This window comes from Hemitrygon akajei, chromosome 3 (genome assembly GCF_048418815.1).
Source record: "Hemitrygon akajei chromosome 3, sHemAka1.3, whole genome shotgun sequence".
NCBI lineage: Eukaryota > Metazoa > Chordata > Chondrichthyes > Myliobatiformes > Dasyatidae > Hemitrygon > Hemitrygon akajei.
Window position 1 is genome coordinate 45,237,145 of NC_133126.1, and position 26,922 is coordinate 45,264,066.

At 38.7% G+C, this 26,922-nt stretch overlaps 1 protein-coding gene across 2 annotated transcripts; it reads right to left on the bottom strand.

The window, feature by feature from the left end:
* Positions 1–6,164: 6,164 nt before the first annotated feature.
* Positions 6,165–26,906, bottom strand: xrcc3 (X-ray repair complementing defective repair in Chinese hamster cells 3). 2 transcript variants are annotated; one of them, XM_073039756.1, is made up of 7 exons: positions 26,492–26,906; positions 22,014–22,151; positions 20,650–20,862; positions 19,331–19,504; positions 16,138–16,262; positions 13,909–13,955; positions 6,165–7,266 (listed from the first exon to the last, which is right to left on the bottom strand). In XM_073039756.1, exons 1-7 carry the CDS (start codon positions 26,733–26,735, stop codon positions 7,017–7,019), a joined length of 1,191 nt encoding a protein of 396 aa, XP_072895857.1. In that variant the 5' UTR covers positions 26,736–26,906; the 3' UTR covers positions 6,165–7,016. The 2 variants fall into 2 exon arrangements, with proteins under 2 accessions (XP_072895857.1, XP_072895856.1); XM_073039755.1 differs by having other exon boundaries at positions 16,138–16,350; positions 19,350–19,504; positions 26,492–26,905.
* Positions 26,907–26,922: the final 16 nt, after the last annotated feature.

Genomic DNA, 26,922 nt, shown 5'->3' on the forward strand with positions numbered 1-26,922 from the left:
TCCACTTCTGATCCCTCGATGAGAATTAGTTTGTATTCCCTCGTCTTACCCTTCCTGAAGTCCACAGTCAGGTGTCATGGAAATGTTTGTATATTCTCTGTGAATAATCCCCTTTATGCCTTTCTGATGGCATGGGAAAGTGCAGCTTTTGCTGAACTGAGAGCCCAGACTTGTATCCCCCATCTGAAGGCAGCTGTGCAATCTCTTGGCTTTGTCCAAAACTGAGCTTCTGATTTACCCTGACATAGATGTGTTTAACAATGGTACCACAAACACGAAAAAAATCTGCAGATGCTGGAAATCCAAAGCAACACAGAAAATGCTGGAGGAACTCAACAGGTCAGGCACATCTATAGAAGAGAGTAAAGAGTCAATGTTTCAGGCAGAGACCCTTCTGGATGCTCAAAGCACTTCTTCATTGTTGAGGTCAGTGCCACTGGACATTAGTCATTAAGATGTTTGTTAGCACCTCAGTTAACTGTTATAAAATAGTCCTCACACTGGTGAGGCCCTAGAAGACTAGGGAACAGCCAATGTTGGCTTTGTTTAAAAAGGACGCCAAGGACAATCCAGCAAATTATACATGGCACATCCTACGGCGGTGATAGAAAATATACTGGCAAAGATTCCTGGTGACATTTGGAAGGGTCTTGGCCCAAAACACCGACTGCTTACGCTTTTCCATACCGTAGAACATTACAGCACAGAAACAGGCCCTTTGGCCCTTCTTGGCTCTACCAAACCATTTTTCTGCATAGTCCCACTGACCTGCACTTGGACCATATCCCTCCATACCCCTCTCATCCATGTACCTGTCCAAGTTTTTCCCTTAAATGTTAAAAGTGAGCCTGCATTGACCACTTCATCTGGCAGCTCATTCCACACTCCCACCACTCTCTGTGTGATGAAGCCCCCCCCCCAGTTCCCTTTAAATTTTCCCCCCTTCACCCTTAACCCATGTCCTCTTTTTTTTCTCCCCTAGCCTCAGTGGAAAAAGCCTGCTTGCATTCACTCTGTCTATACCCATCATAATTTTATATACCTCTATCAAATCTTTCCTCATTCTTCTACACTCCAGGGGATAAAGTCCTAACCTATTCAACCTTTCTCTGTAACTCAGTTTCTCAAGTCCCAGCAACATCCTTGTAAACCTTCTCTGCACTCTTTTAACCTTATTAATATCCTTGTAATTAGGTGACCAAAACTGCACACAATACTCCAAATTCGGCCTCACCAATGTCTTATACAACCTCAGCATGACATTCCAACTTTTATACTCAATATTTAAAAAGGCCAATGTACCAAAAGCTCTCTTTACGATACTACCTGTGAAGCCACTTTTAGGGAATTATGTATCTCTATTCCCAGATCCCTCTGTTCTACTGCACTCCTCAGTGTCCTACCATTTACCTTGTATGTTTTACCTTGGTTTGTCCTTCCAAAGTGCAATACCTCTCACTTGTCAGCATTAAACTCCATCTGCCATTTTTCCAGCTGGTTAAAATCCGTCTGCAAGCTTTGAAAACCTTCCTCACTGTCCACTACACCTCCAATCTTTGTATCATCATCCAATTTACCACATTATCATCCAGATCATTGATATAGATGACAAATAACAATGGACCCAGCACTGATCCCTGTGGCATGCCACTAGATACAGGCCTCCACTCAGAGAAGCAATCCTCCACTACCACCCTCTGGCATCTCCCATTGAGCCAATGTCTAATCCAATTTACTACCTCACCATGTATACCTAGTGACTGAATCTTCCTAACTAACCTCCCATGCAGGACCTTGTCAAAGGCCTTACTGAAGTCCATGTAGACAACATCCACTGCCTTCCCTTCATCCACTTTCCTGGTAACCTTCTTGAAAAACTCTAATAGATTGGTTAAACATGACCTACCATGCACAAAGCCATGTTGACTCTCCCTAATAACCCCCTGTCTATCCAAATACTTGTAGATCCTATCTCTTAGTACTCCAATAATTTACCTACTACAGACATCAAATTTACCAGCATATAATTTCCTGGATTACTCTTAGAGCCTTTTTTAAACAACGGAACAACATGAGCTACCCTCCAACCCTCCCGCACCTCATCCATAGATACCGTTATTTTAAATATATCTGTCAGGGCCCCTGCAATTTCAACACTTGTCTCCTCCAAGGTCCGAGGGAATACCGTCAGGTTTTGGTGATTTATCTACTCTGATTTGCCTCAAGATAGCATGCACCTCCTCCTCAACCTGTATAGGTTCCATGACCTCACTACTTGTTTGCTTTATTTTCATAGACTCCATACCAGTTTCCTTAGTAAATACAGATGCAAAAAACTCATTTAAGATCTCCCCCATTTCTTTTGGTTCCATACATAGCCGACCACTCTGATCTTCACGAGGACCAATTTTATCCCTTACTATCCTTTTGCTGTTAATGTACCTATAGAAGCTCTTAGGGTTATCCTTTACCTTGACTGCCAAAGCAACCTCAAGTCTTCATTTAGCCCTCCTGATTTCTTAAGTATTTTTTTGCACTTTTTATAATTCTCAAGCACCTTATTTGCTCCCTGTTGCCTATACATGTTATACATCTCTCTCTTCTTTATCAGAGTTCCAATATCCCTGGAGAACCAAGGTTCCTTATTCTTATTCACTTTGCCTTTAATCCTGACAGGAACATACAAACTCTGCACTCTCAAAATTTCTCTTTTGAAGGCCTTCCACTTACCAATCACATCCTTGCCAGAGAACAACCTGTCCTAATCCACACTTTTTTGATCCTTTCTCATTTCTTCAAATTTGGCCTTTTTCCAGTTTAGAACCTCAACCCGATGACCAGATCTATCTTTATCCATGATCAAGTTGAAACTAATGGTGTTATGATCACTGGAACCAAAGTGTTCCCCTACACACTCTTTTGTCATCTGTTCTAACTTGTTTCCTAATAGGAGATCTAATAGTACATCCTCTTTAGTCGGTACCTCTATATATTGTTATAGGAAACTTTCCTGAACACATTTTACAAACTATAACCCGTCTAGATCTTTAACAGTATGGGAGTCCCAATCAATATGAGGAAAATTAAAATCCCCTACTATCACAACTTTGTTTCCTATAGTTGTCTGCTATCTCTCTGCAGATTTGCTCCTCCAATTCTCACTGACTATTGGGTGGTCTATAATACAACTCCATTAATGTGGTCATACCTTTCCTGTTTCTTAGCTCCACCCACAAGGCCTCAGTAGACAAGCCTGCTAATCTGTCCTGCCAGAACATTTTCCTTCACTAGCAATGCCACCCCCACCCACCCTTCATCCCTCTGCCTCTATCACATCTGAAACATCTAAATCCTGGAACATTAAGCTGCCAGTCCTGCCCCTCCTGTAGCCAAGTTTCACTAACAGCTATAATGTCATAATTCCATGTGTCAATCCATGCCCTCAGCTCGACTGCCTTCCCCACAATACTCCTCGCATTGAAATAGACACACCTCAGAAGATTATTACCACCACACACAACCCTTCTATTCTAACTTTGCAAGAACTTCTAACATCATTTATTTTCACCCCTGCTCCACTATCTGCTCTGTCACTCTGGTTCCCATCTCCCTGCAAATCTAGTTTAACCCCTCCTCAACAGCACTAAAAAACCTCCCTGCAAGGATATTGGTCCCCTTGTAGTTCAGGTGTAACCTTTCTTTCTTGTACAGGTCCCACCTGCCCCAGAAGAGGTCCCAAAGATCCTGAAATCTGAAACCCTGCCCCGTACACCAGTTCCTCAGCCACGTGTTCACCCGCTAGAGCATCCTGGCTTTCACCTTCTGTAGAATCAACATTAGAGACAATACCAGCAAGGAAGAATTCTTGGATGACTTTCTGTATCAATAGGTAAGGAACCAAAGAGAGCAGTCCAACCTAGACAGGGTATTGTGTAATAAGAAAAGATAAATTAGCAGTCATGTTGTATAATGCCCCTTGAGGAGAAGCAATCACAGTATGATAGCTTACTAAGACAAAGTGGCATAATTAAGACTAGGGTTCTGAATCTAAATAAAGGAAACAATAATTGGGCAACAGTTTTCTTAGATTGTGCAATGTTACTTATGGGGTTGACAGATCAGCAATGCCAAGTATTTAAGAAGCCCTTGGATGAATTTAACAATTGTCCATCCCTATCAGGTGCAACAACAGAGCAGAGGATGGCCGAAATGTGGCTAACTAGAGAAGTCAGAGACAGCATTAGATCCAAGATGACATACAAATTGGTCCAAAAAAAACCTCAAACTGCAGCCTGGGAACGGTTTGAAATTCAGCAAAGAACAAACAAGTTACTAAACAAAATAAAAAATATCAGAGTAAGTTTGCAGGGAACGTAAAACTGAACTTTAAGCTTCTATAGATATGTCAATAGAAACTGATCAATCGGAAATAAAGATGTATATAATGGGAAACTTTGCACTGGTATTCACCAAGAAGGACATGGAGGTAGTGACATCAAGGCTTTGTCATGGGAAGAGATTAAAAGGTGGATGAGGAAAATATACTTGAAAAAAAGGATCCAGTACAGGATCTTGAATCACATCCTGAATAGCATTTTGAATTGTTCAGTTTAACTCCATACTACTCAAGAGTAAAAACTGTATCATGGTATCATTGTTCTGTAGATTATTTTCATGTTAATGTCTAGGCTTTAAAAAGTTCAGTTGGAAAATAGAAAAATATTTAAGGTTTAAAGTAGGATAGGATTTGTATTTAACCTAATCTATAGCATACATAAAAAGGAAGGGAATAAGAATCAAGTGTTCACTCAATATTCAAAAACAAAACTGATGCTGGAAATCAGAAAAGAAAATTTTGTAGATCTGTGAGGAGAGAAACAGTCAACATTTTGGGCTGATGATCGTTCAGAACTCAAAAGTTAGGAAACAAACATGGTTGGTATTGCAGAGAAATAGGAATGGAGAAAACAAAGTAAATGTTGGTGATAGAGTGGAGATCAATAAAGATGACAGCACAGATGGTGTTGCTGTTAACAGAAAGAGGTTGTTGAAGGCCGGTTAAGTACAAGTGATCTGTCTAGAGGAGGTACAAGTACAGGACAATGAGAACAGTGACAAGAGAAGAACAAACTAACATTGCAGCTGTTCCTGGATACCAAGCAGTCCAAGCACCATTTCTGGAGAGACGGAATTAGCCTTAAAGGTTAGACCGTCCAACAGAATTAGAAAGGTTGGTTATTTTGATTTGTTGACTTTAATATTATGTTCCAAAAGCTGCACTGTGCTGAGGTGGAAGATGTTAATCATCAAGTATCTGAGGATGCTGAACCAACTCATTTGCTGCATATCAGTTAAAACGAAAATTCTCTTTAATTCATTTTAGGAATTCTGTGACTTTTCGTTATGTTGAACTACAATTCTTTCCTAGTCAATCTTAGATTAGTTGAAACCCACTTCTCTTGCTCAAGCTTACTTTGGGCTTGTTGGAACAGCGGAAGAGGCCAAGAATAGGTTGCACGAAAGGTGCCACGATAGAGGACCAGGTGTTGGTGAGGTGAAAGAACCAGGGAGTTGCAAAGGAACCACCCTCTGGAAAGCTGTGTGGTGAATGGAGGGGAGCATGCATCTCACTTAAAGTATGTAACATGATCCATTAAATATGGAGTCTGGTTAAGTGGAAAGCAAGTGCAAGGGGAACTCCATCCTTGCTGTGGTAGAAGGAGAGGGGATGAGAGCATAAGTGTGAGGAACTGAACACCTGCTGTGACTTACTGGGTCTTCCAGAATCCTCTTTTGTTCTGCTGTTTTCACAGAGTCACATAGAACAGAAATAGCCTTTTCGCCCTCCATGACCATACCCACCATCAAGTATGTATTCATCAAAAAACTTCTCTGCCTCTTGTTGAACTTGCTGAATACTGATTTTTAAAAATCTTTTATGTTTTACCACATCTAACATTGATTCTTTCAAATTCAAGTTAATTGAAATCCATTTCTACCACCATAATTTACTCTCACCTCAAATTTGCTGACACATTTGTTCTTTTCATTCCTTTGGGCAGCTATAATAAAGCACAACAGCCCTTTTATTGTTCCTTGTAGTATTTTCTCCCTTCACTCAATGGTGTTGATTCCATGACAATGTTTTTCTGCCATTCGAATCATTTAAAATCATAGAAAAATATTTTATTATAAATTCACAATCTACATTGTAGAAATTAGGTTTCTAAGTGAAGCAGAGGTTTATAAATTGCAAAATAATTACACTTTTTAATAACAAGGAACACTTGTCAACTTGAACTTATTTCATATAAACAATGAATTTTCTTGCTATCTACTAGCCATGCCAGAATGATTATAACATTTGCCAATTAACAGGCTGTGATTCATTGCCACAGTTCAACTACAAGAATTACTTGTCATTAGTCTTAAAAAAATACTTGGTTTAACCTCTTAGGCACAAGAGACATTTCAGTTGAATAACTTGTAATTTTACAATGACAGTATCAGCAGTATTAATTTCTAAAAGTACAATTACTGAAGCAGAGAAACTTAATGAAGTCAACAAAAATTTGATACATATTCAGAAGATCCTTTTTAAAAATCTGCTCACTATTTTGTTCCTGTTAAAAGTTTTATTTGCAGAATTAAATAAAATGCAGCAAAGCTATAAGTTGTGACAGCCTTAGACTGCCAAATTATTTTGGTTATAGCTGTGAATTATTTTGAAAATAATCATTCAAATGAACAAGAGAATTTGAGGATGTCTGGACCAGCCAGCTTTTAGAAAACAGTGATTTTGAAAAATAAAGGCAGGATCACAAATATAAACAGCTATAGGTAATGTAAACATTAGTAATTGTGTTAATAAAATCACCACAAATTATTATAAAATTATGTTGAAATACTACATCATTCTGACATGGAGGGAGGTTGATGATGGAGTTAACCTTATTGGAAATGCAATGACAAGAAAAATATTGCAGTGGGAGAAAAAAGGTTAGGTCCAGCCTTGGTTATACTTCAGTTCCTTTCATTCCCCTTACACCTTCTTTACTGATTATATAGTTGCAGAATGTTTGGGGAAGATGAGGGGCAAAAATAATTTCCATTCTTCGTAGAACTGTCCCAGTATTTGAGTCACAAACATTGCCATCAGGAAGCTTGTCTTCTATGTAGATTTGTGTTCGACTAACCATTAACCTCATCAAGAGCTGATTTGACCAGGTCAAACCTAGAGCTGGTAACACTTTTCTGTCCAATATGCTGGAAAACAAAAAGGATACCATAATATTTACATACGGTACCACATTTGTAAAATAATAGCTCTTTCAAGGAATCCTTGCAACAATCTGCACATAGTGTTCATATAAGCACTATAACTGTTGAAAACTATCCTCCTCCAGTACCATTCCCTAATGCACTGCTCATTTGAATCATTGCACCTCTGGCAAATATTGGTATTGGTTTAGTATATTCACATAAGACCATAAAATATAGGAGCAGAAGTAGGCCATTCGGCCCATCGAGTCTGCTCCACCATTCAATCACGAGCTGATCCGATCTTTCCAGTCGTCCCCACTCCCCTGCTTTATAGTGAGGTCAGCATGTACCAAGAATCAGTGAAAATCTCATCTTGCATACTATTCATAGATTAAATCATTACACAGTGCATTGAGGTAGAATAAGGTAAAACAATAACAACGCAGAATAAATTGAAAAAGCTATCAAAAAGTACAGTGCAGGTAAATGATAAAGTTGAGATCATAACAAGGTAGATTGTGAGGTCAAAAGTCCATCTTATTATACAAGAGGACCATTCAAGTGTCTGGTAAGAGTGGGATAGAAGCTGTCCTTGAGTCTGGTGGTACTCTGAGCACCAAATTCCAAGATTATGTTCTCAGCTCCAAAATTCCTCCATCTCCATATACCTGTTCTGCTTTTAAGATGTTGGATAAATTGCAGCCATGCAAGTTTGGAAACTGAGCCAGTATTCTGAATAAGATTAATTTACTTTCATAGCATTTTCATGAATCACACCAATATTTTTGAATTATAGTTAATCAGCCGTTGTCTCATTTCATAGCATTTTGTAGCTGACACTATTTCAATATTTAACTCTGTTCTAAATTACAAAAACAACTATACAATTCCAATTCCGAGAGCCATTCTGTGATAAAATTTAGTAAACACCAGTTATTAATTACTGCAACTGGCCAACTTTAACAAGGAGATCTAGAGTTTAGGCCATATGATCATAGACATAGGAGACAAAGGAGCAGAATTATGCCAGTCAGCCAATCAAGTCAGCTCTGCCATTCGATCATGGCTGATTTATTATCCCTCTCAACCACATTCTTCTGCCTTCTTCCCATAACCTTTGGCACTCTGACTAATCAAGAATCTACCAACCTCCGCTTTAAATATACTCAACGACTTGGCCTTCACAGCCGTCTGTAACAATGAATTCCACAGATTCACCACGCTCCGGCTAAAAATAAATTCCTCATCTCTGTTCTAAATAGACAACCTGGACGTTTGACACTTAAGAATTTTATTTTCATAGAAATAAACATCCTGCTCTAACAGGTAATGGTGATATATTGTGCAGCAAACAAATCTTACTCTATCATTGTTCACATACACTCCATTTCATAAGACCATAAGACAGAGGTATAAAATAAAGCTATTCGTCCCATCAATTCTGCTCTGCCATTCAGTCATGGCTGATCCTTCTCCACCCACCCCCACCCCAGCCCCACCCTCTAGCTTCTCCCCGTAGCCTTTGATGCCAAGGCCAATTGAGAGCCTATCAAACTCTGCCTTAAATACACCCAACGACCTGGCTTCCACAGTTGCATGGTAATAAATTCCACAAATTCATCACCCTCTGGCTAAAGAAATTTTGCCCCATCTCAGTTTTAAATGGACACCCCTCTATCCTGATGCTGTGCCCTCTTGTCCTAGACTCCCCCACCATGAGAAGCATCCTTTCCACATCTACTCTATCTATGCCTTTCAACATTCAAAGGTTTCAATGAGTTTACCCATTCATCCTTCTAAATTCCAGCGGGTACAGTCCCAGAGCTATCAAATGTTCCTCATATGATAACCCTTTCATTCCCAGAATCATCGTGAACCTCCCCGAACCCTCTCCAATGCCAGCACATCTTTTCTTAGATAAGGAGCCCCAAACTGTTCGCAATACACAAAGTGAGGCCTCACAAGTGTCCTATAAAGCACACCTTGCACACCTGCCCTTGTATTCTAGACCTCTTGAAATGAATGCTAACATGCATTTGCCTTCCTCACCACTGACTCAACCTGCAAGTTAACCCTTAGGGTGTTCTGCACAAGGACTCCTAAGTCCCTTTGCATCTCAGAATTTTGGATTTTCTCTGTTTAGAAAACAGTCTGCACATTTATTTCTTCTACCAAAGTGCATGACCATGTGTTTTCCAACACTGTATTTCATTTGCCATTTTCTTGCCCATTCTCCTAATCTATCCAAGTCCTTCTGCTACCTTCCTGTCCCCTCAACACTACCTGCCCCTCCAGCAATCTTCACATCATATACAAACCTGACAACAAAGCCATCTATTCCATCATCTAAATCATTGATATACAGCATAAAAGGAAGTGGCCCCAACACCAACAGAACATCACTAGTCACAGCCTACCAGAAGAGAACTAATTGCCACTTGCTCATCCCCTTTATTGATCCTACTTGTAATCTCCTCAAAGAATTCCAACAAGTTTATCAAGCAAGATTTTCCCTTAAGGAAACCATGTTGACTTTGTCCAACCTTGTCGAGTTTCACCAAGTTTTCCATAAGCTTATCCTTAACAAAGCTTTTATAGATATGTGAAAAGAAAAAGATTGGTCAAGACAAATGTAGGTCCCTTACAGTCAGAAACAGGTGAATTGTTCCTGAGGATTGGAGGGTGGCTAATGTAACCCCACTTTTTAAAAAAGGAGGGAGAGGAAAACTGGGGAATTATAGACCGGTTAGTCTGACATGCTAGCAGCTAGAGTCGGTTATCAAAGATGTGATAACAGCACATTTGGAAAGCGATGAAATCATCGGACAAAGTCAGCATGGATTTGTGAAAGGAAAATCATGTCTGACGAATCTTATAGAATTTTTGAAGATGTAACTAGTAGAGTGGATAGGGGAGAGCCAGTGGATGTGGTATATTTAGATTTTCAAAAGGCTTTCGACAAGGTCTCCCACAGGAATTTAGTGTGCAAACTTAAAGCACATGGTATTGGGGGTATGGTATTGATGTGGATAGAGAGTTGGTTGGCAGACAGGAAGCAAAGAGTGGGAGTAAACAGGACCTTTTCAGAATGGCAGGCAGTGACTAGTGGGGTACCGCAAGGCTCAGTGCTGGGACCCCAGTTGTTTACAATATATATTAATGATTTAGACAAGGGAATTAAATGCAGCATCTCCAAGTTTGCGGATGACACAAAGCTGGGTGGCACTGTTAGCTGTGAGGAGGATGCTAAGAGGATGCAGGGTGACTTGGATAGGTTAGGTGAGTGGGCAAATTCATGGCAGATGCAATTTAATGTAGATAAATGTGAGGTTATCCACTTTGGTTGCAAGAACAGGAAAACAGATTATTATCTGAACGGTGGCCGATTAGGAAAAGGGGAGATGCAACAAGACCTGGGTGTCATTGTACACCAGTCATTGAAGGTGGGCATGCAGGTACAGCAGGCGGTGAAAAAGGCAAATGGTATGTTGGCATTCATAGCAAAAGGATTTGAGTGCAGGAGCAGGGAGGTTCTACTGCAGTTGTACAAGGCCTTGGTGAGACCGCACCTAGAATATTGTGTGCAGTTTTGGTCCCCTAATCTGAGGAAAGACATTCTTGCCATAGAGGGAGTACAGAGAAGGTTCACCAGATTGATTCCTGGGATGGCAGGACTTTCATATGAAGAAAGACTGGATCGACTAGGCTTATACTCACTGGAATTTAGAAGATTGAGGGGGGATCTTATTGAAATGTATAAAATTCTAAAGGGATTGGACTGGCTAGATGCAGGAAGATTGTTTCTGATGTTGGGGATGTCCAGAACGAGGGGTCACAGTTTAAGGATAAAGGGGAAGCCTTTTAGGACCGAGATGAGGAAAAACTTCTTCACACAGAGAGTGGTGAATCTGTGGAATTCTCTGCCACAGGAAACAGTTGAGGCCGGTTCATTGGCTATATTTAAGAGGAAGTTAGATATGGCCCTTGTGGCTAAAGGGATCAGGGGGTATGGAGAGAAAGCAGGTACAGGGTTCTGAGTTGGATGATCAGCCATGATCATACTGAATGGCGGTGCAGGCTCAAAGGGCCGAATGGCCTACTCCTGCACCTACTTTCTATGTTTCTGTTTAACTGTTTCCAACATCTTCCCAACCACTGAGATCAAGCTAAATGGTCGACAATTTCCTTTCTGCTGTCTCCCTATTTCTTAGAGTGGAGTGACATTTGCAATTTTCCAGTCCTCTGAAACCATGCCAGAGTCCAATGATTCTTGAAACATTATTATGAATGCCTCAACAATCTCTACCGCTACCTCTTTCAGAACCCTAAGGTGCAGTTCATCTGGTTCGACTGACTTGTGCAGCTTTACGTCTTTCAGCTTTTTGAGCACCTTCTCCCTTGTAATAGTAACTACACTCACTTCTCTTCCCTCGCACTCTCAACACCCGGCACATTGCTAGTGTCTGATGCAAAATACTTATTTAGTTCATCTGCCATCTCCTTATCTCTGTTATTATTTCTCCGACTTCATTTTCTAGTGGTCCTAATTCCACTCATCTCTCTTTTATGTGCTTGATAAAGCTTTTTCTATCTACCTTGATATTGTTTGCTAGCTTACTTTCATATTTCATCTTTTTCCCTTCTAATGATTCTTTTAGTTGCTTTCTGTAGTTTTTAAAAAATCTTCCCAATCCTCTATCTTCTAATTTTTGCTTTGTTGTATGCACTCTTTTGCTCTTTGACCTCCCTGGTCAGCCACGGTTGTACTATTTTGCCATTTGTGTATTTCCTTATTTCTGGAATACATTTATCCTGCACCTTCCTCATTTTTTCCCAGAAATTCAAGCTATTGCTGCTCTGCTTTGTCCCTGCCAGCATCTCCTTCCAATTTACTTTGGCCAACTACGCTGTGATACCACTGTAATTTCCTTTACATTGTAATTCTGCTACATCAGACAATATTTTCTCCCTATCAAATTTCAAGTTGAACTCAATCATATTGTGATCACTGCCTCCTAAGGGTTCCTTACCTTAAGCTCTCTAATCACCTCCTGTTCATAACATCCAATCCAATATATCAGATCCCCTCCTAGGCTCAATGACAAACTGCTCTTAATAAGCCATCTTGTAGGCATTCAGCATATTCACTTTCGAGATCCATTACCAACCTGATTTTCCCAATATACCTGCAAGTTGAAATTTCCCATAACTGTCATAACTTTGCCCTTTTGACACAACTTCTCTATTTCCTTTTCTTGCATTTAAATTTGTGCCCAAGTGCATTTATGTCAGCAGTTCAAACACCTCAATATAGTAACAAATTACATATTCTTATTACTGAAAAGCAGTTTGGATTTTTGCAAATTGTATTTATTAGCAATTCATAGTAAAGACCTCTTATTTTGAGTTCCCTCTGCTATACAAACATACAAACCTGTTGGATTACCAGTAGCAACACGCACTGTCGAACACTTATGCTCCATCTGCCACATGGCCAACCATTTTAATTCCTATCCCCATTCCTGTTCTGATATATTGGTCCATGGCTTTTGCCACAATGAGGCAAATCTCAGGGTAAAGAAGCAACACTTCATATTCTGTCTAGGCATCCTCCAACCTGATGGCATGAACTTTGATTTCTCCTTCTGGTAATTTCCCCCCCCCTCTCCTTTCCTTCTTTTATTCCCCACTTTGCCTCATATCTTCTCCTCACCTGCCTATCACCTCCCACAGTGCCCCTCCTTCCTTTCTCTTATGGTCCACTCTCCTCTCCCACCAGATTCCCTCTTTGCCAGCCCTTTATCTTTCCCACCCATATGGTTTCACCTAAAACCTTCTAGCTAGTCTTTCTTCCCCCCCCCCCCCACCCACCCACACACACCTTTTTATTATGGTGTCTTCCTCCTTCCTTTCCTGAAGAACAGTCTTGGCTTGAAACATCAAATGTTTATTAGCTTCCATTGATGCTGCCTGACCTGCTGAGTTCCTCAAGCATTTTATGAGAGTTGCTCTGGATTTCCAGCACCTGCAGAATTCCTTGTGGTTAGTATTACCAGTAGGGCTCTTCTTTCAAAGAGTCCCAACTGTTTGTCTGCTTAACAATTGCTTTCTATTCCTTTTGATATCAATGTAATCTTTTCCTTGTGCTTTATCCAATACTCATATCATTTGGTAAAATAACTCAACGCAATCTATGGTCTAACCTAGGCTTCAGTTGTTCTGCAAATTTGGATTCTATTCCTCCAGAAATGGAACTACAATATCTTGTTCTGATGAAATCTTAACTGGAAATATTTAATTCTGTTTTTCCTTTCACAGATGTTACGAGACCTGCCAAGGATTTCTAGTATTCCACTATTTTGGTAATTTTTATCACTACCTTTAAAAATAATGCAAATATGTACATCTACTTACCACTTCACCTCTATTTAATTATATTTTATTAACTTATTTATGGTAATATTTTGTTTTATGTGCAGTGTGTTGTGGTGCACTGTGGTCTGGAGAAACATTTTGTTTGGTTGTATATGGGTCAGAGGACAATAAACTTGAACTATTTCATTTTGATTCTTATGGTTACGTTTCATGGTACAAAATAATTTATTATTTAAATGCAAATGAATAGACAAAATAAATTATACTTGCCCTAACTGATTCTGAGCCAAATGAGAATCACTTACTGCATCTGCTACCTGCAAGAAAAGTACAGAAGATCACTTTAGTTTTAATTAAATCACTAATACCACTGGCTTAAATATACACATATATTATGAACATTTGCATTAAAAACATACAAACTAGGAGGCCATTTGGTCCTTCAAGCCTACTCCACTATAGCCGACCAAGTTGTAACCTCCATATTCCTGTCTACCAATGGTTATCTTTCACCACTTAGCTTACTAAGCATCAATCTACCTTTACTTTACAAACATTTAAAGAGTCTGCTTCCTCATCCAGGGGGAAAAAATCCACTTCTTCTGTCTTAAATTGATGAACCCAGTCCAGTTACCTCACATCCTTCTAAATTAGATATACAGTGCCTATAAAAAGTAATCACCCCCCACCCTTGACAAGGAGGATGACAAAGATAAGTTTTTCCACACAGACAGTGGTGGGCACATGAAATACACTGCCAGCAACAGTGGTAGAGGTGGATACAAAAGGATCTTTTAAGAGACTCTTAGATAGGTACATGGAGCTTAGAAAAATAGACTGCTATGCAGTAGGGGAATTCTAGGCAGTTTCTAAAGTAGGTTACATGGTCAGCACAGCATTGTGGGCTGAAGGGCCTGTAATGTGCTGCAGATCTCTTATGTTCTATGAAATCTATCCTGTGGTTTTTATCTCTTTTTTGCAATATGACAAGCAGAACTGTATACAGTACTCAGTGTAATCTAATGAAGATTTCATGTGTAAAGGCTGATTTATACTTGTGCGTCACATCTACGCCATAGGTACTGTGTATCCTACGCAGTACCCTACACCGTAGGGTGACGTGCACCTCCCAAAAAAAGTAACTCGTGTCGTGGCGACGCAGACCGCAACAACTGTGATTGGTCCACTTGGTACATCATATTTCCTCCTACATATTTCCGGTTGCTTCTTCTCCACCATGTCTGTACACCGATGCAAAATAGATGAACCAAATCGTCAGATCTACCTGCCGACATGCGAAGATGTTTCCTCATCCATGTCACTCAGGAAGAAACTCAGTGGCATAGAAATCCCACCGCCAACTAGCGCTTTGGTGCACACTAACGCATGCTCGCTACGGTGTAGAGCCGACACAGAAGTGAAAATCAGAGCTATGGTATAGCCCGTATGCACAAGTATAAATCAGCTTTAACTCTCTAATTGTATCCAATTCTATCTAATTCTTGCTTTTTTTTCCTTGAAAGAAAATTGGCCGTGGTAATTAATCTATAGTGCAACTTTGATGTGCTTGTGCTCTGAGATCCCTTTGTTCCATTACTCCACTTAGATTTTCACTTTGAAGTAATAAAGTGACCTCCCCGCTTTTCCTAGCAATTTGTATTGAACTTGATTTGTTAGGTATTTGCCCACTCTCCAAGTTTGCTCATGGTCTTCTGTAATTTGTTGCAGGCTGTAATTTGATATCTACTGCAAATTTAAAAAATACACATTTTCTATATGATATACCCTTTTCAGGATCATGAGTGATAGCAAGAGAACTGTCAGAAAGGACCTGCATATGGAGAAAGCAGCACCCTTTACTCTTTTAGGGAAAAAAAAAGTAACTATGTTCAGTAAATCCTCCTGACAAGTTCAGGACTAGGTTTTTAAAAATGCTTTCACATTTCATTTTCTTGACCCAAAATTACTGGCTTCAAAATACCTTGGCATTAAATTAAAAACATGAAGTCAATCTTTAGTATGGATTAACAGTACACGATAACCTCATAAGCCATAGACTAATAACAGTACTTTAGTGTTCAGTGTACATTTGACTACAACCATTTTGTCTGAAAAAAATTCAGAATACTAGAACATGTTCTTCATAAAATACATGCTCTATATCAACAAATAATTTATTGCTTTGTGCATTTGGGGGTTCTCTTTTTAAATTTGAAATATGGGAAATATTGGCAAGATAGGCATTGGTTGTTTGAAGATTGTTTAACTGCTGTAATCACTCCAAGGAAGATGCTTCTACAATGATAGTGAGGGAATTCCAAACCCAACAGCATTAAATAAATGTTCAGAATAGTATACAAATTGGAAGTAGTGGTAAACTTATATATAGTTTGCTTTTGTCATTCTACAAAGTGTAGATTGAAGATTTAGAGTAGTTAAGAATTCCAAAATTCAATGTATTCAAAGATCAACGCATTGTGTTAATTTGGAAAGTCATACCTGGTTAACACAGATGACTGGGCTGGTAAACCTGTGGCTGAGATGGTGGAGCATGGCACCAAACTCCTGAAGACGTCTGGCTTTTGCAATGGAATTACTGGCTCCATATTCACATCTGAATAAAGCTGCAATGGAATCAATCACCACTAGGCGTATCAAACCACGTGACAGTAATATTGGTAATCTTTTACTAAGACAGTGATTGAATGATTCCTACAAAACCAAAAATAAAATGCAGGCATTTAATTATCTCTAAATCAATGTTTCATGGATAACAGTGTTAGTATTTAATGTATACAAGAAAAATCAAACATTCATAATTCAACTTTTAACATGAGAATTCTTAAGGGAACTGGATCTTTACACTCTACATTATCACCAATCTTGACTACTCCAATACAAACTAGTGAGCATTCTGTCAAATAATAATATTTTAGTGATAAAAATACATTGAGTTATCAATTACATTCTAAAGGGCCAAATTGTTTCAATGAGTAGTGAATTTCCTGTATTCATCTCCAATTTAAAAGTTGCCTACATATTACCGTAGATGTCGGATTATAAGCCGCTACTTTTTTCCCACATTTTGAACAGCTTTGAACTCTGCGGCCTTTAATACAGAGCGGCTAATGCATTATTTTTTTCATGCCGCCAAAAACATTTTGCCTTGTAACAGTAGACCAATAAAATTGATGAGTAGTTCACAGAGGTCCAATGAAATTGTACGATAAATCAAGCGCACTTTCACAATTAAATTATTGTAAATCAGTCATTTGTACTCACCCTCATCAACATGGAAAACACTCGAAGAAAAGCATTGTGCTGCCTTTATGGCAGTTATTTAGTTTATAATATTTTCGCTTAGTAATTCATTTTCTAGTTAAAGTTAGAAGAGTTTTAACTATATTTGTTTTCTGTACTACATCGCGGGATACTATGACGTCACACCCGGTTTCGCCGCGTCTTGTGGGAAAAATGCCGTTTGCGATAAACGGGACGGCGGGGGCGAGCGGCATTAGGATCTGAGCGAACGCTGCTTTTAAGTTAAAGGCGATCAATAACTTTTCCTGGTAGGCTGCAGTATATATATTTTTTACCAGTCGTTAGGAGATATTGGAATGTTGTTCAGTAAAAAAGTATACGCAACGTATATTTAAAAGTAGCCGCGTTACAGGCACGGTTCGAAAAAAAGCATTTGCAATATGTATTTGTTTATGTTACCATATGGATTTAATTAAAAGTTAAAAAATCCTCACGTGTAATATCTTTCTGTGTAAATATCTCATATTACAACGTGGGACACCTGCGGCCGAAAATCCGGTGTGGCCTAAAATCCGGTGCGGCCTGTACAAGTAAAAAATTGATTTTATTTCTAAAATTAGAGCCAGCGGCTTTTAATCAGGTGCGCTCTGTAGTCCGGAATCTACGGTAATGTATATTTTCAAGTGATATTGAGTGATTGGATCCATATCCTCATTGTATGCCCCTTTATAAAGATGGGGCTTCCTGCAACCTTTAACTACTCAATATAATAAGCATGAGAACCAGCCCACCCATAAGTCAAGAGGATAAAGTACAATGGACAGTTGATTCACAAAATCTGGTTCAACCATCTATCAAAGTTATTAAATCAATGATGTGTGCAGCACTGGAACATAATCATAGAAATCCTAGAAAGTGGCTGCCGTAAAGTTCAGAAATGTATTCATGTACAGTAATCCTGAACTTGTAGGTATTAACACACAAGTACAACACTTCACCATTAACTCCAAATTTACTAAGGAAATTGCAAATCATAGTAAATCCAGGCAACAAAATCAATGGGAACCATGAAAGGCTATCCCAGTAAACTGGGATAGTTTGTGACACAAGGGGAAATCTAAGACTGTAGCAGAAGCTGAATTGTTTACATGACTGTACACTTCAAGGTAAATGATTGAAGTTTATGAAATACGTATCTCAAATATTTCAGTTGACTTAATTTAAAGATTAATGCAGACTTGGTTTCGTTAACTGAGAATGACATTCTGAATGTAAGCACTTTTGAGCACTTGCATAGTATTTTCTCCCTGAAAATACAATTTAAAAATCCAAAAGATTTACCGTAGATTCCGGACTACAGAGCGCACCTGATTAAAAGCCGCTGGCTCTAATTTTAGAAATAAAATCAATTTTTTACTTGTACAGGCCGCACCGGATTTTAGGCCACACCGGATTTTCGGCCGCAGGTGTCCCACGTTGTAATATGAGATATTTACACAGAAAGATATTACACGTGAGGATTTTTTAACTTTTAATTAAATCCATATGGTAACATAAACAAATACATATTGCAAATGCTTTTTTTCGAACCGTGCCTGTAATGCGGCTACTTTTAAATATACGTTGCGTATACTTTTTTACTGAACAACATTCCAATATCTCCTAACGACTGGTAAAAAATATATATACTGCAGCCTACCAGGAAAAGTTATTGATCGCCTTTAACTTAAAAGCAGCGTTCGCTCAGATCCAATGCCGCTCGCGTAATGCCGCTCCGCCGCTCGCCCCCGTCGTCCCGTTTATCGCAAACGGCATTTTTCCCACAAGACGCGGCGAAACCGGGTGTGACGTCATAGCATCCCGCGATGTAGTACAGAAAACAAATATAGTTAAAACTCTTCTAACTTTAACTAGAAAATGAATTACTAAGCGAAAATATTATAAACTAAATAACTGCCATAAAGGCAGCACAATGCTTTTCTTCGAGTGTTTTCCATGTTGATGAGGGTGAGTACAAATGACTGATTTACAATAATTTAATTGTGAAAGTGTGCTTGATTTATTGTACAATTTCATTGGACCTCTGTGAACTACTCATCAATTTTATTGGTCTACTGTTACGAGGCAAAATGTTTTTGGCGGCATGAAAAAAATAATGCATTAGCCGCTCTGTATTAAAGGCCGCAGAGTTCAAAGCTGTTCAAAATGTGGGAAAAAAGTAGCGGCTTAAAATCCGGAATCTACGGTACTTATATCAACTACACTCTTTTTAATAATTTTTAAATTTGGACACTTATTCATTTCCTTAGTATTAACATCTGGCATATCATATATGTCCTTTATTGCTTATAGTATTAAGCATCTTCAACCTTAATTAGTATCATGTTAATCCCTGTACGAATTTTAGCTTTGCACGTGAAATATAACTCACTTGTGCATATTGGACTCACCACATCTGCAACATGTTCAATAAAGATGTTACTACCAAACTTAATATTGTTGACAACATCAGCAGGTACATCAGCTCTTAACACAGGCTGAAAGGCAATCAATTGCTGCAAACGTTTATTTGGAAATGTATCTTCTGTACAAATATACACGGCACCTAGAAGGATAAGAGATCAAAAAGTTCAAAGGGTTGGAGGGGGAGAAAACAGATTTCTGGATCCAAAAAATTCCCAATAACATAAGAAAAAGTGAAAGAAAAGAGAAGCAAACAAAGATTGAGAATATTCATATATAGGAATGTAGAATTTACAATGTTTGATTAAATCAATTGAATTTAATAAAAAATGTAAAGTAGCATCATTTTCTGTTCCAGTGATCAGAAGAGTCTTGTACTGACAGTAATTGTTTAAATGCATTTTAATACAGACTCAGGGCAAGTTCAGTTCAAGTGTGGATTCTTTGACTAAATACCCTACTTTTACAATGTAATTTCACTGGAAAATTTTGTATCATACTCATGGAGCCACAGGAGTCATTTCCCCCTCAAAATATATGGAAGGTAAGAATTGAATAACCATTGGACAAGAATATGGTTGCTTTAAAAGATTTGTTATTAACTGACACAGTAATTTAATTTTTTTGAGTGTCTAGAAATATTTTAGATATTTAGGTATGCTGATTGTTCTATAAGCATAAAGAAGTTTTTAAAAAGTTTAATCAACCTGACTTCTGGCTAAGTTTTACAGCATAACAGCCAAATTCTTTTTCTCATGTCATATTTTGAAAAATTGAAGATGAATACTAGCAGCAGATCATAAAAATTATCCTTATTATTTTTTTTCACGATTGAATGCCTTTGAATTAAGTCTACAAAGAGTATTTTAGTTTAAGGTACCATATTTTAGAGCAAGATCTCTTCTACCGCACAAGAATTATACCACAATCATTCAATTACAAATGAGATGGATAATTAACTAAATAACTCCAAGAACTACTTCAAAAATAATTATGTATATTGAAGATCTAATAAAGCAATTACAACAGATCTATAAAGTAACAAAAATTAAAAGAAACTGGGAAAGCTCAAAATAATGAAGCAACTGTGGAAGAAAGTTACATTTCAGCTCAAGCTCCTTTGTAACAATTACAGTATCCAAATTAAAATTCTTTTACCTGAACTAAGAGCTTTCCTTTTTGATCCTTTACATCCCAGCAAGAAGATTTACCGGTTCTTACTTTTGCCTTATTTAACACATTTATTCAACTTGTAGAAGAATAAATCACATCTAAAACAATGTTTACCTGATTCTTGTCCACCATAATTACATGGGAACTGTACAGACAAACACAGCTGCATGCAGATCTGAGTCTTCCCTGATGAACTCTCTCCAACAATTTCCGTAATCCCCATTAATGGAATTCCACCTCCTAGTAGCAAGTCCAGTACTGGGCAACCCATACTAAGTCTTTGATTCTGAGTTGGAAAAGGACACTGTCCATTGTATATCTGAAGGGCTGGAGAATGAATAATATATAACAGATGTATTATTATATACTTCCTTGTTATTTCTATTTCCTGACCAAAAGAAAAGATAGAAAAGTACTTAATGTATTGGGTAGGTGAGGAAGGTTGAGAAATCAGCTCACTAGGTAATATTTCTTTACTTGTGCTTCCAAATTCCTCTATTTAAGAAAGAATGAATTAACTTGGAGAAATCATTTGGCTTGAGTAGATCAGGAAACCACAATATCCAATATGCAATGAAGTTTTTGATAGCCTGGTTAATAATAAATAATCCAGGTTATTTATCCTATCTCATGTCCATCAGTTTGCTACTTCAAACATCTAGGTCAATTTCTTCCAATTTTAGAATCACATAGACCAAAGTCTACTATGAAGTATTTAATAAACCTCTAGCCCGTACTTCTGGAAATATTGGTACTTCCAGTATTTTGGTAGTCCTCAATTCTAAAGTGAATGTATACATTTTTCCCCCTCAGGGAGTCTACTCCACAAATTCAATAGTAACAAAAAATTCTCAAGTTTTATTTAATAAGATTGTTTCATCCTCATTTCTTTCCATCTTCCCATCTTATGTTTGAATATATTGACCTTTACAGAGTATAATTCCACATACACTGGCTGTGTCCAAGCAGTGCAACATGGAGGAACAGCAGGGAATGTTGTTGCCTCAGAGTTTGAATGACCAGCACTATATTGTTGAGTTTGGATGTTCTCCTTAAACGTGTACGAGTTCCCAAGTGCAGTTTTCCTCTTACATTTCAAAGACATGCTGGCTAGAAGACTAATTACCATTTGTAAATTGCCTCAACTTTGCTTCAGTATTTCATGTACAAATTCTGTCAAACTGCTGGAGCACCATTAAAATCTTTAACTCCTTTTGATAATTTCTTATTAGAGAAAAACAATCTCATAGCCAAGTTCTGGAGCAGCTCTCGCTAGTCTCTGAATGAAGGTACATTCATAAAATGATAGCCAAACTTTAAAAAGCAGATTGTTGCTTAGCAGTTTTATATGAATTATATGGATAAGATAGAAATAAATGACTGAAATATATATTTCAAATAAATATAATGTTGAATGTAGGTCTTATTAATATTTTATTTCAATCCTACAAAGATTTTGAGGCACATTTTTTACGTACCTGTTACCACTGGATCACTCTTTATAGCCGCAGCAACAGTTTTATGCAAATAATGCACATCACGATTGGACAGTTTAGTGAGCCGTTGCAGATCTGGTCCTGACAACTTCAAGATCTCTTTCATTGAATGAAAGTTTGCTGCAGGGTTAAAAAAAAGTATTTATAAAAGGCACTGCAAATCATAAATCAATAATAGACAAAACTATCCAAATTAAAATCTGCAGTACAACCACACATTATGGAGGGGTTGCATTCCTAGAAAATGTGAACCTTTGATTTTTTTTTTTTACAAATGTTATTTTTTTTGTTATTTTTTTCTTCACAAGTTCTGTAAGAGTGAATTTCTAAACTGCCTTAACACAGGCATACATTGTACTGTTTTCATTCAGTTTAAGTAAAATATTTTAAAATGTTTATTTTATAGCACACTATCAACATGTTCAGAGATTATACTTGCACAGAATTCTGAACTGAATAAATTTGACTAGATAATAAAAAATTGTATGTGTAAAAATATGTTTGTCCCACAGTGCCTCAAACCCATCACTTTCCTTCAGAAGCTTTCAGGGGTGATTCCCTAAAATATATTTATATTAAAAAAGGCATATTTTTGGAAACACATTCTGAGCTGGTGTGCTTTAAAAAAACTATTTTAAAAGTTAGCAGAATTTCTGAATTCCTATCCATGAATCAGGCCACAATCTACTCTTTTGAAGTGTATTATTATTCGCTCTAGATATAAAAGATATAATAGCCACATGTTGCAGATGTGGTGAGTCCAATATAATTAGAAATTTAAAGTGAATTTTCCATGCCAAGTTGAAAAAAAACTATTTAGACTAATCCATTACCCTAGCTCCAGACCTGTAGTTGACAAGCTTCCATATATTAAATACTTCTTTTATTTAAGAATGAGAGCACCCAGATGGAGACTTTTGCACTTTTGTTAGCTATAAGTGAGGTTCCGAAAGACTGGAGGATAACTAAAGTTGTTCTTTTATTTAATAATGCTAGCAGAGATAAACCAAGTAATTACAGGCAAGTGAACCTTGCATCAGAAAAATACTGGAAAAATCTTAACAAATAGGATTTATATACGTTTGGAAAGGCAGAGAAAATCCCAAACCACACTGGTTGAACTTTATTGTGGAAATTAGTAAAATGATTAATGAAGGCAGGGTAAAAGATATTAATGATGTGGACTTTAGTAAGGCACCTGACAAGTTCCCACATGGTCACCTGTTTATGAAAAGTTTATGGCACATGGAATCAAAGGAGAGTTGGCCTATTTGATCCAAAATTAGCTTGGTGGTAGGAGGCATATTGCAATGGTGTACATTTCTGCTTGGAAGTCCATACCAGAGATGTATCACAAGAATTGGTGCTGGGATACTTGTTGGCATTCAGAACTGGTGATCTAGGTACGACCTCCGGAAGGCTATCTCACTCGCAAAGTGACAATTCCAAACTAAACCTGAATCACTCAACAAGTGTGGTACGGCATGAATAACATCACCTCCTACAAAGCAAAGCAACATAAATGGTAACAAGATTGCGTTCCCAGATTAGCTCAATACCTTTTATGCTCACTTTGACCAAAAGACCATGGAGGCACCTTCAAGAATCTCCCACAGCCTGGGATGACCATGTAATCTGTGTGTCTGAAACAACATGCAAGCATCCTTCATGAGAGTGAACCCACAAAACTCATCTGGCCCAGAAAGTGGATCTGGCCAAGTACTGAAAACCTGTGCTAATCAACCAGCTGGAGTGTTTAGACATCTTCAACCTCTCACTTTGGCAGTCTGAGGCTCCCATCTGCTTTAAGCAGACTTCAATCATACCAGTGCCCAAGAACCTGTTTCAATGACTATCATCCAGTAGCACTTACATCCACCGTGTAGAGGTGCTTTGAGAGCTTGTCCATAAAGCATATCAACATTTAACCGAGGAGTGAACTGGATCTGCTCTAATTTGCCTTCATCACAAGAGGTTTAGATGCAGTTTCATTGGCTGTTCAATCAGCTCTAGAACACCTGTCCAATGAAGGTGCCTAGGCCTGGATGCTCTTCATTGAATACAGCTCAGCATTCAACACTTTCAATCCCTTGAAACTAATCATTAAGCTCCAAGACCTGGGTCTCGATACCTCCCTGTGCAACTGAATCCTTAATTTCCTCACTGGCAGACCCCAGTTAGTATGAGTTAGCAACAACATCTCTTCCACAATCCCCACAGTACAGGTGCATGAGGCTGTGTGCTTAGACCCTGCTTTACTCATTACGCCTATGGTTGTGTGGATAACTACAGCTGCAACTCCATATTTAAGTTTGCTGACATTGTCTGAATCAAAGGTAGTGATAAATTGGCATTTAGGAGGGAGATTGAAAATCTGGTTCATCAGTGGTACAACAACCTCTCAGTCAACACCAGGAAAACCAAAGAGCTGATCATTGACTACAGGGGAAGAAGCTAAAGGTTCATAAACCAGTCCTCATTAGGGGATCAGAGGTGGAGAGGGTCAGTAGCTTAAAATTCCTTGGCATTAATAAACCTGAGGATATGATGGCACGTAAACTCCATCACAGATAAGGCATGACAGAACCTCTACTTTCTTAGAAGATTGCACAGATTCAGCATGACACCAAAAACTTTGACAAATCTCTATAGATGCACAGCAGAGGGTTCCTAACTGGTTGCATCACAGCCTGGTATGGAAACACCAATGCCCAGGAACTGAAATGTCTACAGAAAATGTTGGATACTGCACAGTCCATCACAAACAAACCTCTCCCCACCAATACTGCCACAAGAATGCAGAAATCATCAAAGACCTCCAACATCCAGGCTATGCTTTCAGGCTTTACCTTCCCACACCACAAGGTTCAGGAAATTATTACCCTATAACCATCACGCTCCTGAACCAGCACGGTTAACTTCACTGACTACAACTCTGAACTGATTTTATGACCCACAGACTCACTGTCAAGGACACTTTTACCACTCATGTTCTTAGCATTATTTATTTTTTATATCTGCACATGAACACACTTGTCTGTCAGTCTTTCTGTATTTTTTGTTGATTCCATTGTATTTTTTTTATTTTTCCTGTAAATGCCTGTAAGAAAATAATTCTCAGGCTATCGTAGCATTATGTATTTGTACTTTGATCATAAATTTACTTTGAACTTGTTGCTTTTATGTGTATTAATGAATTGGATGCAAGAAGTGTGATTGGAAGTTGAAAGCATCATGGATAATGATATAGCCCAGATGGGAATATGGGGAGAGCATTGGCAGATAAAATTTAATCCCAAATTTGAGGTGATTTTTTTTGGTAAGTCAAATGGGGTAGGATGTACACAGTAAATGATAAGGAGCTAAGGAATATTCATGGAGAGACCTTGGTATTCAGTTCATAGTTCCCTAAAAGTGGCAACACATGCAGATTGAGTCATGGAGTATGGCATGCTTGGCTTCATAAATCAGGAAAAAGAATATGAAAGTTAGGAGGTTATGTTGCTATTTTACAAAATACTGTACATTTGGTATATTGCAAGACATTTTGGTCACTACCATTTGGAAATATGTGATTGTGCTGCAGGGATTCCAGTGATGAACCATGTTGCTGCCTGGATGGAGGGGTATAGTTATGGGGAGAGATTAGATAAGCTGGATTGGTGTTCCTTTGAAAAAAGGTGGGGAGGAGAAGGGGGTCACCGGAAAGAAATAAAACACAATTATAAAGACCCTTCAGTCCTGCCCAAGGGTTCTCTGCTGGAAATGTCGACTGTATTCTTTTCCATAGATGCTGCCTGGCCTGCTGAGTTCCTGAAGCATTTTGTGTGTGTTGCTTGAATTTCCAGCATCTGGAGATTTTCTCTTGTTTGTGACGATTATAAAGAGATAAATGGGATATTTTTCATGGTAGGGATATCAAAAAGAAGAGGGCATAAATTTAAGGCAAGAAGTAATTTAAACAGGATTTCAAGAATACAAACATAAAATAGTTCAACACAGAAACAGGCCCTTGTGCACCAGGACATTTAAGCTGCATATCTGCTGCATAAGATCTACATCCTCTATTCTCCGCCTGTTTACGTGCCTATCATGTGTTCCCAACACCTACCACTCCACGTAGAAAAACCTTGCCTCGAATCCCCTTTAAATTCCCCGCGCCCATCCACCTTAAAAGCTACGTCCATAGGTTTCTGATATTTTCACCCTGAGAAAAAGACTAACCATCTAGACTTACATTGTTTTATGAACATCTATCGATACCTGTACTCTTTTGATTCACAATTTTTATCCTTACTGTATCACGTTAATGTCACAGATCATTTTGCTTTAGAGGAATATCGTGCATGCAGTAACTACAGTCCAGATCAAGAGTTTCATTTACTCCATTAGACCTCCTTTCTTGCCTTCAGATTTCTAGCATCCTATTTCGTTTTTAAAAAATTAACGCGAAAGCTGACCTTTCCTGACAGCGACCACCACTTTGGGGCTGAGGTCGAGCTGCCACCAATCCATCGCCGAAGCCGGGCCACGGGCCGCGCCCGCGCCCGCGCCCGCTAACGGAGAAAGCGCGCGCCGGGTCACGGGGCAACCCTGCGCCCGGCCTCTAGGTGGCAGCCCCCCACAGACGAAGGGTCTCGGCCCGAAACGGCGACTGTTCACTTCTCCGTGGGTGCTGCCTGGCCTGCTGAGTTCCTCCAGCATGCTGAAATATAAGAACTCATTTTGCTTAAAACGAAGCTGACACGTTCCAATCGACACTTATCAACGACCAACAACACTCCAGCCTCACGGCTGCCGCAAACATGTTCCTGTTGAAATTTTAAATTTCCCATTTACAACTAGGTGGCGGCAGCAGAGACTCGGTGCCTGGAGATTTGCCCGAGTCTCG